The 14,689-nt window shown below is 37.5% G+C and overlaps 1 protein-coding gene across 4 annotated transcripts in view; it reads right to left on the reverse strand.

Annotated features, from left to right (window-relative positions):
* The window catches only part of LOC105728179 (UPF0764 protein C16orf89-like), a 91,297-nt gene extending 84,822 nt beyond the window's left edge, over nucleotides 1–6,475 (reverse strand). For all 4 annotated transcript variants that reach the window (XR_001109956.2, XM_064382218.1, XM_064382219.1 and 1 more), the window contains exons 1-2: nucleotides 6,291–6,475; nucleotides 3,478–3,550 (exon numbers count right to left, since the gene is read on the reverse strand). Coding sequence is in view for 3 of the 4 variants with exons in the window: in XM_064382218.1 (XP_064238288.1) it covers nucleotides 3,478–3,550; nucleotides 6,291–6,361 (144 nt within the window). In the remaining variant the exon portion in view is untranslated. The remainder of the gene's footprint in view (nucleotides 1–3,477; nucleotides 3,551–6,290) is intronic.
* Nucleotides 6,476–14,689: the final 8,214 nt, after the last annotated feature.

Here is a 14,689-nt window from a genome sequence, read left to right on the forward strand (position 1 = left end):
TGAAATCTCCAATGTGGCTTTAATATATTCCTTCCTGTAGGATATGGGCATGTTTTCTGAAGCTTTATTGAAAAATGAAAGTCTCACATAAAATGTATTTCAGATCATTTAACTTTTCTATCTTATTTTATGATCCAATGAATTTTATTCATTCCAGCAATTCGTGCTGAACCTAAACACTTTAGGATTAAGATTAAAATACTGAGTATATAAATTAGGGTTAATAAAAAAAATCCAATATTTTTGCAAATGTAGCTACTGTCACTTAAAGGAAATGGTGCAGCTCAAAAGTAGAGAGCAGATAAATTAACTGATTTTTCAAAAAAATTGATGTCCACAGAAATAAAATCCAGATGGTCTCATTGTTATAAATTAAGGCTGATCAAAGTGACTCAACTCCCTAGGGATTCTTTTTTCTCTAGATATTAAATCAAGTGCCTGTAACTGCACTTTTATAGTTTTATTCCATGGTGCAATCAAGGTGCAAAATTAAATCTCTGGACAATAGAAAATATCTTTCAGATGGATTTCAACTTCAATTGGTTGGATTAGCTATAGCAAGCTTGTCCAACCCACAGCTTACATGTGGCCCGAGACAGCTTTGAATGTGACCTAATACAAATTTGTAAACTTTCTTAAAACATGATGAGTTTTTTGGGTGATTTTTTTCTTAGCTCATTAGCTATTGTTAGTGTTAATCTATTTTATGTGTGGTCCAAGACCATTCTTCTTCTTCCGATGTGGTCCAGGGAAGCCCAAAGATTGGACACCCCTGAGCTAGAGAATATCGGTACGAAGGAGAAAAGCTATGAAATAAGTGATAAGCACCTGAACCCTATACCAGAACTCTAATGAAATTCCACAAGTAGGATAGGTACTGAGCAAAAAGGAAATTAAGGCTATTTGTTAGACTTAGTGTGTGACCTGAGTTGACACTGTATATATGCAGGCACGTGTATAAATCTGTATGTGCCCCAGGGGAACCCTTCTATTTGCCTTCACCGGACAACAGAATCATAGAGAAAAAAATGCTTGTGGCACACACGACCTCCCCTCACAGCCTTGCACAAACAGGCACACCTTTTGGAAAGGCAGCGTTGAGGTCAGTGTGAAGAAGGGAAGACCAGAGGTAAAAAGACTGCTTGAGAAGTTGTTAAAATAATCTATCAAGAAAGAATCAATACCTGGACTATAATAGTGACAACTCAAGTGGAGAGAAGTAAAGAAAGTTGAGAAAACAAAGCCAGTGGAATAAGAGGACAGAGAAGAAAAAGGGTGAAATTCAAGAGCACTCAGGGACCAGGGGTCTCGTGATGCTATTCAGCAAAATAAAAAAAGATATAAAAAGGAAAGGATGATGGGGAAGACAATGACTTCAGTTTTCTGTAAGTTGAATGTAAGATACTTGTGGGACACACTAATAATCACTCTTAGCAATAATTTTGATGCTTGTAGAAATTCAGATTGCCCAAGGTCACTGAAACAATGGAATTCAATGAGACAGGCTGGAGGACTAAATAAACTGGATGCAGATGTGAGACACTGTATACACAGAAGAGAACTTCTCTGTCATTTTAAATGGGCCCACTGAGTTCTGATGTTTATGGTGAAGCTGAGAAACACACAGGGCAATAGAGAAGTGTAAGTACGATGATGTGTTGGAGCCAATAGATAACTTCTTGGTAATTTTGTAAGCCAGGTGTTAGAAAAAATATTATTTGATATTAAATCATATACATTTACAATATATAAAATTATATTAAACATAAAGATAATACAGCATAAAAGCTATCATTTCTTATTTTAATTTATAATTTACAACTATCTGTGCTTGTGAAGCTATTTACATCCATTTTGTCTGTATTGTGGAAAACCATAATGGTGTGATGTTCCGTAGCTCTTTCCAACTCTACTTTCAGTGACATCACATTGATAACTTGAAATCACACCAAAGTACTCAGCAAGTACTACAGATTAGAACTTCCCCTCCCAAGGAGCTGCCTGTGAAACATCTACCAGCACATCACACCACTAGTTAAGTAGAGCCATCCATATCCAAGGAAGGAATAGTAGAATAAAAATATGTTCCACTTACTATTTATTGCAGAATTAGAAATTCACTCCATAATTTATTAGTAGCTTAAAATAACAATTATTTTATAATTAAAGCTCAGCTTCTGTTGGTCAATTCTGGAAAGATGTGACTGGGTAGATCTGGATTGGGGTTTCATGTAGTTATAGGGATAGAGGAACTAGCATCTCTCTTTATGTAGCCTTCTTTACATGATCTCTCTGCATGAACTGCTTTGGACTTTTTACAACACAATGGCCTCAGTGTAGTTGGCCTGCTTACATGGCGTCCCAGGGCTCCAAAGGCAAGTGTCTTAAAGAAGAAGGTAGAAGCTACATCGCCTTTTATTTCCTTGCCACAGAAGTCATAGAGTTATCTCCATCACCTTTTATTGGTTAAAGTCACATGACTGCCCAGACTCAAAAAGAGGAAAAGGAGACTCCAATTTTCAAAAATGGAGTGGCAAAGTTTAAGAAGAACATATGGGATTGGAGATATTTTGGGCCATCTTTCAAAATACAGTCTGCCGCAGATCCCAAATCACAGAAGAGGGAGACATCTATACGTAGCTACCACTAGGAGGGCTACTCTGGAGGATGCTTGAGAATTATTGCTTTCATCAATCTGAGACAAAATTCACACACGCGAGCTAGAATATCATTTCCAAATGATAGATTGGTAGGATTTGGGGAAATTTTATGGAGTAGATAAAATCAATCTTAGATGATAATTAACAATAAATGTTGTCTGTATGTTTATGTTTTAGAAGTTTCATGTCTGTAACTGGGAACTCACTACTACTTTTTTTTTTTTTAACATTTCTTCTCAATTCATCCCTTGCATGAGATTTTGTCCTCATTTTGACCATCATACTTGTTTGCATTCTCCTACTTTTATCTTTACTGCTTTGATTTGGGTATATGTATCCATATGTATATGCATATATGTATATGGATATGTATGATTTGGGGATATATATCCATATGTATATGAATATATATGATATATATATACACATATATACATATATATATATATATAGAGAGATTCTTCTCTACTTTAAATGGTGTGATGTCCTGATAAGTCCACCAGAAGTTGAAAATATCATAAATCAAAAATTTATGGCTGTTTAGCCTTGTGGTCATGGGCTAACAGAAAGCTGTGGCTCATTCAGAATCACGAGAGCTTATCCTAACCCAGGAAAAGATCAAAATTCAAAATTCAAAGTATGATTTCTACTAAATGTGTATTGTTTGCACCATCGTAAAAACAAAAAATCATATGGCAAACCTTCATAAGTTGGAGACCATCTGTATGTATGTGTGTGTATGTAGTTTTTTCATTTGTTTGTTTTATTCCATTTTCCTGGTAACTTTTTTTCTATGGATAGCATATTTATTTCTCACCTGTTCACGCTGCTTCAGGTTTTCTGATGATAGTATCAAGAAGAAAATGCCTCTGTGGCTTAGGTCCTGACCCCTCAAATAAGAAGCAAAAGTCCAGAAATGAAGATCCAAAAAGACATTCTGAGTGGCAAATGGATACTGCATTTTGAATAAATAAAGGAAAAATTCTAAGCAGAGTTTAAATTAACTAATAATTTTTTGACACAAGACCACATTTTGGAAATTTTAGAAAATAGTTTTAAGAGAGAACAAGTTATAGTATTTATTTTATATTGAAAATGGAGTAACAGGAAAGCTTAGAGGCACAGGTTAGAATTTATAAAAAATTCTTTAGCTATACTCTAAATTCAACAAAAATTATTGGGAGTCTGCCAGGTGCCAGGTTCCATGCTAGGTTCTTGAGACAGAGCGAGAAGTAAGACAGAAAGAAGCATCTGGTAGGCACTTAAAATATATGTTGAAAATTACATGATGCAGTAGGCCTTGCCAATTAGAGACTCATCCTCTAATTTTGGAGATGTGACAGCTTTTTATGGGAATTAAAAGGCCAAAGAAAGCTGAAGGTCAGGTCTAGACACAGTCCAAAGGTGAAACAAAATAAATAATGCTCGCTTGTTCAACAATATCCAGGTTGCCTTTTTGCTCATAGTTATTAGATGATTAAGTATCTGTAACTCAGTTAAGCATTCTAAGCTGTAGCATATTCTGTAAATCAACAGTGATTTTTCATTTTTTTTTCTTTGAAACAGTGTCTTGCTCTGTCACCAAGGCTATAGTGCAGTGGCAGGATCACAGCTTACTGCAGTCTTGAACTCCTTAAAACAGTGATCCTTCAAACCTAGCTTTTTCTTAGAAAAACTAGTCAGCTTAAAAGTGATACTGATGAATGGACACCAAACCAGATCACTCAAATCAGAATAGCTGTTGGTGTGGCCAGAATGGATTTTTGTCAAAGCTTCCTGTTATTTCTTATGTGCAACCAGCACTGCAAACTTCTGACCTAACCAATTTGTGTTTTCGCTTTCCTCTTGGATGCCATCTCATCTGCCACTGGATAGTTCTTGTTAAGGTGTTACCTGGTGTGTTAGTCTGTTTTCATGCTGCTGATAAAAATATATTGGAGACCAGGAAGAAAATGAAGCTTAATTAATTAGACTTACAGTTCTGCATGGCTGGAGAGGCCTCAGAATCATAGCAGAAGGTGAAAGGCACTTCTTATGGTTTTATCTTGATAAAACCATCCAATCTTGTGAGACTTATTCACTACCAAGATAACAGTACGGGGGATACTGCCCTGTGATTCAAATTACCTCCCACTGGGTCCCTCCAACAACACATGGGTATTATGGAAGTACAATTAAAGGTGAGATTTACGTGGGGACATCCAAACCATATCACCTGGTTATCTGAGTTCTGTGCAAGGACACGTCAGGAATTTGGGAAGTTTTCAGGTACTGTTGTTCTCAAATGTAGCTACATAGTGAAATAACCTAGAGAATTAAAGAAACCACTTAGGCCTGAGTGCTATATCCTCCTCTGCTAACAATTATGTTCAGTTCACATGGGGTATGGCCTGAGCATAACAATGTCTAAAGCTTCGTAAATGACTTTAGTGTGTGGCCAAGTCGGAGAACCACTGTCCTAGAATATCCCTGTGATAAAGACCTGTCAGTTCAGATACAATCTAAATATAGGGAAATTCCTAACTGAGGACACTGAGTAAACGACTTCAGGTGGTAAGCACGTAAAGCAAATGTGAGAAAGTCAGGTGGGGAGTGGGGGGAGTGGGGAGAGCACGCCCCCGGGCTACCTCCAACAGAAGCCAATTGGAACCTGGGACCAGTGGGCTACAGGAACCTGTTTTCAAAGAAAGTCAGAAGTATAGATTGCATTTTATTTCCAGCCTGAAAATTTTTACATTTTGGCAACTAATTCACTTTATTAAAAAATACTGAATAAGCTCAAGAAAACCCGTCTGTGAGCTGGTTTATGCCAGTTGATGACTTTCCTCTTGGAAAGAAAAGTCTTTCATGTTGGTGCATCACATTCTCCCCGGCTTTTCTGGAGTTCTTTTCTCAGAAATTTCCTTTAGTTTGCTCCCATGAAAAGGTGACAGTAATGTTCCCCAGCTACTTCTAAACATTTAAAAGAACTTTTCCTCTGCATTCCTAGTTTTATACAAATACAAGGCAGGTATTCATAGATATTTCACTGTTAGATCACCATATTGAGGAATGAGTGTTAGTTTATTAATGATTTACACAAACACCCAAACCAAATTTTGCAGCACTTGTGGATTCATGATGAGATAATTAGCAACTTCTTCACTTCCCACTGAGCAGGATGAGTTGAGGATTAGCTTCTCTCAGTAGATTACACATTAGAGAGAAAAATGTCAAACAGCAAAGTAAAATGGGACTCTAAGTTTCCCACACAAGCATCTCCAGTGCACTAATGAGCTAGCTTTCTTGTCACATTCACAACTAGCAGCAGATGACCTAAGAATAAGTCAGAGAAGCTTTCTATTAGAGGAATTTTATTTTACCTCTAAATATATAGTTAAAAAGTGGGTCAATTGGTACTTACTGAAGCTATTTTAGTTCAACTGAAGAAAATTAACTGTTTTAGAAATAAAATCCCCTGGAAAAGTTAGTCTCCCTTATTTTACATGGAAATAAAAGTACTTTCTTAATTTGAAATAAGCGAATTTTTTACTGAAGAAATTCCTCTATGCTGTCCTTACTGGACATACTGACCCCACGTATTAAGGACTCTGATCTGCCATCCCAAGCACTTTGTCACTGGCCACTAACCTCTTGCTGCTTTCCTTCTCTCCTTGTTCCACATTCTCTGCTTTGAAGCAAACAGTCGCAGGATCAGACATGTGATGCAGGGACTTAGTAGGATGGAGTGATCAGTGCATTGGCCTCTGTTTTATGACAAACCACCAAAGGACTTGTGTCCTCACGCAGGTACACTTGCTCTGGCATCCGGAACGTCCCCAGATGGCTGTGCTGGAGGTGAGTAGATGAGGTGAAGTAATGCCTCTGTGCACATTTGTCATTTCCTGTTTCCCATTGATCAAAATCTATCCAAAGGGCACACCGTCTCTCCTTCCTTGTACTTCTGGTCAATGACACTTGGCTATGCTGGCAACTGCAAGGGAAATCAGATCCCATACATTGCAGTGTGTTTTTTCATTGAAGTGTACAAGTGACAGAGGAGCTAACACTTCTGAGCTGCCACGAGCCTCTGGCAGAAGTACTAATCCCTCTCAGAAATACATTTCTGTTCTTTATCCACTACTCAGACTCAAGCATTCTGTTACAGAAACACACAACAGATTAAGACATATGTCTTCTTTTAAGAAATGCCTAATCAGGTCCTTTATCCATACTGGAAACAGTATTTTATTTTGTTTTGTTTTGCTGTTGAGTTATATCAGTTTCTTATATATTTGGAGTATTAAACCCTAATCAGATATGTGGTTTGCAAATATTTTCACTCATTATGTAGATTGCTTTACGGTCTGTTGATTGTTTCTTTTGCTGTGTAGAAGCTTTTTAGTTTGATGCAATCTCAGTTTATTTTTGCTTGTGTTGCCTATGCTTTTGGTGTCATAAACAAAATATATTTTTTGCTAAGACCAATATCAGGAAGCTTTTTCAGATATGCTTTCTTCTAGTAATTGTACAGTTTTATGTTTGTTTTTAATATGATGTGAGAGAAAGGTCAAATTTTATATCTTTTTGCATTGGATATCCAGTTTTTCCAACATCATTTATTGAAGAGATTATCTTTTCACTTCTATGTGTTCCTGGCATCCCTGCCAAAGATCAGTTGACTGTCAGCATATGAGTCTATTTCTAAGCTCTCTACTCTGTTCTTTTGGTCTATATTACTGGTTCTATGTTAGTCCCATAGTGTTTCTATTACTACAGCTTTATAATAGATTTTGGAAGTGTGGTACCTTTAGCTTTGTTCTTCCTGATATTGCCATGGGTATTTGTGGTCTTTTGTGGTTCCATATAAATTTTACTTTTTTTTCCCTATTTCTGTAAAGACTATCACTGGGATTTTGATAGGGATTGCACTGAATCTGTAGATAACTTTGAGTCGTATGGGCATTGCAACAACATTAATTCTTTCAATCCATGAGCACAGAATGTCTCTCTATCTGTGTCTTATGCAAAACAATATGGGGCTTCCTTAAAAAATTAACAATAGAAGTACCATATGAGTCTGAAATCCCATTGCTGGGTATATACCTGTATTAGTCCATTTTCACACCACTGATAAGGTTTAATTGGACTTACACTTCCACATGGCTGAAGAGGCCTCAGAATCCTGGTAGGAGCCGAAAGGTACTTCTTAAATGGTGGCAGCAAGAGAAAAATGGGGAAGATGCAAAAGCAGAAACCCTTGATAAAACTATCAGATCTTGTGAGACTTATTCACTACCACAAGAGCAGTATGGGGGAAACTGCCCCTGTGATTCAAATTATCTCCCACCAGGTCCCTCCCACAACACATGGGAATTATGGGAGTATAATTTGAGATGAGATTTGGGTGGGGACACAGCCAAACCGTATCGTTCCTCCTTGGACCCCTTCAAATCTCATGTCCTCACATTTCAAAACCAATCATGCATTCCCAACAGTTGCCCAAAGTTTTGACTCATTTCAGCATTAACTCAAAGTCCTTAGTCCAAAGTCTCATCTAAGACAAGTTAAGTGCTTTCTATGTATGAGCCTATAAAATCAAAAGCAAGCTAGTTACTTCCTAGATACAATGAAGGTACAGGTATTGGTGAATACAGCCATGCCAAATGGGAGAAACTGTCCAAAACAAAGGGATTACAGGGCCCACGCAAGTCTGAAATCCAGCAGGGCAGTCAAATTCTAAAGCTCCAAAATGATCTCCTTTGACTCCATGTCTCACATCGAGGTCATGCTGCTGTAAGAGGTAGGCTCCCATAGTCTTGGGCAGTTGTGCCCCTGTGGCTTCACAGGGGATAGCCCCACTCCTGGCTGCTTTCACAGGCTGGCATTGAGTTCCTGCAGCTTTCCCAGGTGCACAGTGCAAGCTGTTGGTGGGTCTACTATTCCAGGGTCTGGAGGATGTTGACCCTCTTCTCACAGCTTCACTGGGCAGTGCCCCAGTAGGGACTCTGTGTGGAGGCTCCGACCCCACATTTCCCTTCTGCACTGCCCTAGCAGAAGTTCTCCAAGAGGGCCCTGCCCCTGCAGCAAATGTTTACCTGGGCATCCAAGTGTTTCCACACATCTGAAATCTAGGCAGAGGTTTCCAAGCCTCAATTCTTGACTTCTGTGCACCTACAAACTCAATACAACATGGAAGCTGCCAAGGTTTTGGACTTGCACCCTCAAACCATGGCTCAATCTATAACATGGCCCCTTTTAGCAATGGCTGGAGCAGCTGGGACACAGGGCACTAAGTCCCTAGACTGCGCACAGCACAGGGACCCTGGGCCTGGCCCATGAAACCATTTTTGCCTCCTAGGCTTCTGGGTCTGTGATGAGAGGGGCTGCCATGAAGACATATGGCATGCCCTGGGGACATATTCCCCATTGTCTTGGGGATTAACGTTTGGCTCCGTTTTACTTAATGCAAATTTCTTCAGCCAGCTTGAATTTTTGCTCAAAAAATGAGTTTTTCTTTTCTACTGCATCATCAGGCTGCACATTTTCTGAACTTTTGTGCTGTTTCCCGTTTAAAATGGAATGCTTTTAACAGCACCCAAGTCACCTTTTGAATGCTTTGCTGCTTAGAAATTTATTCTGCCAGATACACTAAATCATCTCTCTCAAGTTCAAAGTTTCACAAATCTCTATGGCAAGGGCAAAATGCTTCCAGTCTCTTTGCTAAAACATAACAAGAGTCACCTTTACTCTAGTTCCCAAAAAGTTTCTCATCTCCATCTGAAGCCACCTCTGCCTGGACTTTATTGTTCATATTGCTATCAGACTTTTGGTCAAAGTCATTCGACCAGTCTCTAGGAAGTTCCAAAGTTTCCCACATTTTTCTCTCTTCTTCTAAGCCCTTCAAACTGTTCCAACCTCTGCCTGTTACCCAGTTCCAAAGTCGCTTCCATATTTTTGGGTATCTTTTCAGCATCGCCCCACTCTACTGGTGTTTATTTTATAATTTAGAACAATCTATGTTCTTGAAGCGATTCACACATATTTTATCTATATTGTGGAAAAACCATAATGGTGTGATGTTGTATAATTCTTTTCAATTCTACTTTCAGTGACGTCACCTTGATACTAATGCCCAGGCCTCACTGTATTAGTCCATTTTCACGCTGCTGATAAAAATACCAGAGAATGGGAAGAAAAAGAGGTTTAATTGGACTTACAGTTCCACATGGCTGGGAAGGCCTCAGAATCATGGTAGGAGATGAAAGGCACTTCTTTTTTTTTTTTTTTTTTTTGAGGCGGAGTTTCGCTCTTGTTACCCAGGCTGGAGTGCAATGGCGCAATCTCGGCTCACCACAACCTCTGCCTCCTGGGTTCAGGCAATTCTCCTGCCTCAGCCTCCTGAGTAGCTGGGATTACAGGCATGCACCACCATGCCCAGCTAATTTTTTGTATTTTTAGTAGAGACGGGGTTTCACCATGTTGACCAGGATGGTCTCGATCTCTCTACTTCGTGATCCACCCACCTCGGCCTCCCAAAGTGCTGGGATTACAGGCGTGAGCCACCGCGCCTGGCCTGAAAGGCACTTCTTATATGGTGATGGTAAGAGAAAATGAGGAAGATGCAAAAGCAGAAACCCCTGATAGACCCATCAGATCTCGTGACTTATTCACTACCATGAGAATAGTGTGGAGGAAACTGCTTCCAACATTTCAATTATCTCCCACTGGGTCCCTCCCACAATGTGGGAATTATGGGAGTATAACTCAATATGAGATTTGGGTGGGGACACAGAGCCAAACCATATTAATATCCAAGAAAATATAACTTGAATCTTTAAGTGGATCTTTAAGTCTTTTAAAATCTTGGCTCTTTAGATGTATAGATATGATGGGCTGTTTTTCAGCTTTATTTTTAGCCTTATAAAAAGAAGAAGACTCTATGTTTTGCAACAATATGTAAGTACCTGAAGGAATTTATGCTAAGTGGAATATGCTAGACACAGCAAAACAAATACTGCACGATTTCACTTATATGTGGCACTGAAACAGTCAAGCTCACAGAAATAAAGAGTGGCAACCTGGTGATTGCCAGGGTCAGAGTGGGGAGGGAACAGTTGAAAGATGTTTGTCAAAGAATACAAAGTTTTAGTTATGCAGAATAAAATTCTGGTGATCTAATGTACAGCATGGTAACTACAGTTTACAATAATATATCATATCCTTGAAATTTCCTAAGATGGTAGATTGAAGGTGTTCTCACCATTCCCCCCCCAAAAATGATAATTATGTGAAGTAATGAAAACGTGAATTAGCTTGATTGTGGCAATTATTTCACTATATACATATATGAATAAACATTAAATTGTACACTTTATAAGATTCCCATATGTCAATTATACATCAATAAAACTGAAAAATTTTAAAAATAATCCCCCCAAAATATATGTAATATGAACAATAAATGTAAGCCACATATGGTTTTTAAAACATTTGTCATTTTACCCTGACAGCAAATCTCCAATTGGATAGCCTCATTTCAAGTGGTCCATAGGCACAGTGAACAACCGACTACCATGTGGGACAGTGCAGCCCTAGGAAATGTGAATGACATGACAGACTTTGAACCAACCTAAGTGGAATGACTTTACATTCAAATAATGGGTCAAGTTCTCAAACTTAAGTATGCTTCAGTATCATGTACAGAGCTTTTAAAAACATCAGTCGTTGAACTCCACATCCAGAGATTGATTCAATAGTTCTGAAGTGGGGTCCCCAAATTTTCTTTCCTAATAATATTCCAGGTGATGCTAATGCTGCCCTTCAAGAGCCACTGGGGAAGAGGCTTTGAGAAATCAGCTTTGTGACTTTTAAGTGGTAAAGGGACATGTGGTTCCTAAATATGATATAAATCTCTCCTCTATTACAGTAACAATTAATGTTACAGTAGAAAAGACAGGTGGTCAAATCGTACTTAAGATTACAAGTTAATCACTAAATGGAATAACACATGGTATTTGTTTTGGTCTTGTTAACAGATTGTAATTGAAGATGCAGGTATTTGAATATGACATACACAAATATGGCACATTTAATTCAGTGTAATTTGTGCATTAAAATAAAAATCAAGTCATCTACATTTCCATTCACTGAAGGAAACATCTAGGCGTAATTTGAATAAACAAATTGGGGAGTGGAAAATTATAACATATGCATAATTCAGTTTATTCAAAGTTGACTGTCAGCCTGCATTAAGCCCTAAGTCCCTTTTCACTGTGGACTGTGTCTCACACTTACTGTTACATTTCTATTTTTTAATATCTTGTATGTAGTAGGTCCCTAATAAACAGATGCATGTGTAGTTTTATTTGTTTCACATATTTTTTGTAATTTAGTCTTTAGTTATTCTGAAAATTTTAATATAGTGTTGAAGTTTAATTGTGAAGTCAGGAGAGTACATATGTATGCAAAGATAGACATCTCTTAATCCTTTGTTCACTTCTATAGTAAGTATTAATAATACAGTGCACTTCAGAATAAAAGCCCAAATGCTGATAAGCTACTTTTAACCTTGTGATTCTGGATGGTCTGATTATAGAGAGTCCATTTCCAAACTTCTTCCACTCTATAGGAGCCTGGAGCTGAATTAAAAATTACCTGATGCTCTGAATTGACATTTCACGGTGCAGTATTATAACATATTGTAAGAAAAGATGCTACATATGAATTTTTAAATGATTAGAAATATGTCTCTACTGATGCAAGAAAGAAACTTTATGAATGTAGCATTTTCTCAAAATTGGTCTCATAAATGAAAATCAAAAACCTTTAGTCAAGTGGAAGCTAATTTAAAGTTGTTACTGTCAAGCATCTGTAACTTTTCAAATAACCAAATGCTATTGCTAACATCAGGCTGTAGGATTTAAATTTTTATAAATTCGACAATGGAGTCTAGTTCACTGTTGGACTAGAATGATAACTCACATGGGATAATTCTGTAATATTGTTGTTTGGGGTTGACAATGAGAATGCGCTTATTGACGGAATTCCAACTCTGTTCCAGGCACTTAATTTTTACTCACTCAAATATTTGTCACAGCCACTTTATAAAGTAGAAATTATTATTTATGCCCATTTTCTATAGCGTATACGGAAGCTCAGTGAGCTTAAATAATTTGCTCAGTGACATGGGTGGTAATTGATCAAAGCTGTTTTGAAAAGTTTCTCAGACTCTGCGGCTAGCATTCCTACCACTGAACTGTGCTAATTAGCAAGACCAGAGGCCTTTGGTACACAACTTTTATCAGGGAAAAGACTTCTTGTGAATAAATAAACACGAAATCATATCAGTATACTACTTAATGGGCCCTAACACAAGAAAATCCTTAATGATAGCATCATAATGACTCTGTTAAACTACTTCACTGGAAAGGGAATTTCTAAAAGCACTGAAGCTTTGAGAGCTGTACGTAGTCTGAAGGAGCTGATAACATCAGGGATCTGTGCTGGCAAGGGCAAGTGCACTTGCTGCACTACAGAGATTTTCAGCATGCCCCTACAGCTCTTTCCTTATAAAAAAAACTACAGAGGTGATGTTTATGGTATTATCTCTCTTGCAATAGAGAGTGAGGAAATCCTCAAATGTTCTGTTTCTACAGTTCTGGGAATCAGAGTACAGTTCTTGCTTCCTTCATGTTTAGGCTCTGGAAAGGGATTTATCATGAGTACAAACAAATAAAAAGAGGTAGTTCAGATAAGACAAAAGACAAAAGAAATAGAAGTATGCCCCAGAGGAGTAGATTTACTATTTATTCTTTCCTGCTTTTGACGTGAGATCTACACCATGATCTCTGACCCTGACATACATTCTGGATGCACATTTTACATAGTATTTGTGCCTCAGGGGAACAATGACCACTATGCCTTCTACCTGTCATCATTAATTTTTTTTCAAAAAAAAAGTCAATGAACTATATTTCTTAAAAACATTCACCAAGCTCCTCAGAGAAAATGGTTTACTCTGTTAGAAGTTATGTCTCAAGATCTCCCCTCTACCCCAGACAAACTAATCTTCATCATTATGACAATTCTCCCACACTTATACTTGATGACAAGTCACAAACTTATGAATCGACTGAGTTATGGCTCAACAATTTAGTCTTTATTTTCTTTGGGGAGAAAAATTATATGAAGTCATATACGATAAAATTTTTGGAGCAATAAGTCACCCAATTTGAAATAAACATCAGTAGAGGGCATAAAGATTTCATAAAATGTTTCCACCCAATTATTTAATCCACTCTGTTAGTCAAGTCCAGAGTACAACATTATCTTTCTTTTCTGCTCTGTGAAGCCAAGCTCATGTTTGAAATGAGATTAAAAACAAATGAATTTCAGACTTATAGAACGCTAATCTTTTAGTGTTGTTAGTAAGGAAATTAATAAAAACAGTATTCTTCACTCTGATGCTCCAGGAAAGGCATTAGATTCAAATGAGTGCATAATATTCCATCATTCTAATTTCAAGGTTGATATGGACAGCCAATGAAATCCTACAATTGCAAATTGCTTCAAAGTATTTCACCATAATGACTAGACTATCATTTCGATGGGTTACAGATAAACACCAAAAATTAATAAAAAGGAAACTCACAGACTAAAAAATATCACTTGCATTATTGTATTCAATATGATCTTAGTAATTAACAATATAATTTTGTCATAATAAAAACAGTCTATTCATTTGTGAACTTACCATGTGCCTATTATGTATAGAGCACTGTGTAAAGCACTGGAAATTTTCATTCATTCAACAAATAGTTATTGAATACTTCTCTGCATAGAATATTACCTCAGACCTAGGGATATAATAGGAAAAAGTCACACGAGAAAGACCTCCCTTCATAAAACGTATTTTAATGGAGAATAAGCAAAGTACACGAGATAAATAAAGTATATTTGAAAGTGTTATGTATTGAAGAGCAAAAATATAAACAGGCAAGAAAGACAGAAACCATTTTAATGAGATGGTGGTGGTGACACTTTAGACT

The sequence above is a fragment of the Aotus nancymaae genome, unplaced genomic scaffold (genome assembly GCF_030222135.1).
Source record: "Aotus nancymaae isolate 86718 unplaced genomic scaffold, 86718_ANA_hifiasm-v0.15.2.pri h1tg000029l, whole genome shotgun sequence".
Taxonomy (NCBI): domain Eukaryota; kingdom Metazoa; phylum Chordata; class Mammalia; order Primates; family Aotidae; genus Aotus; species Aotus nancymaae.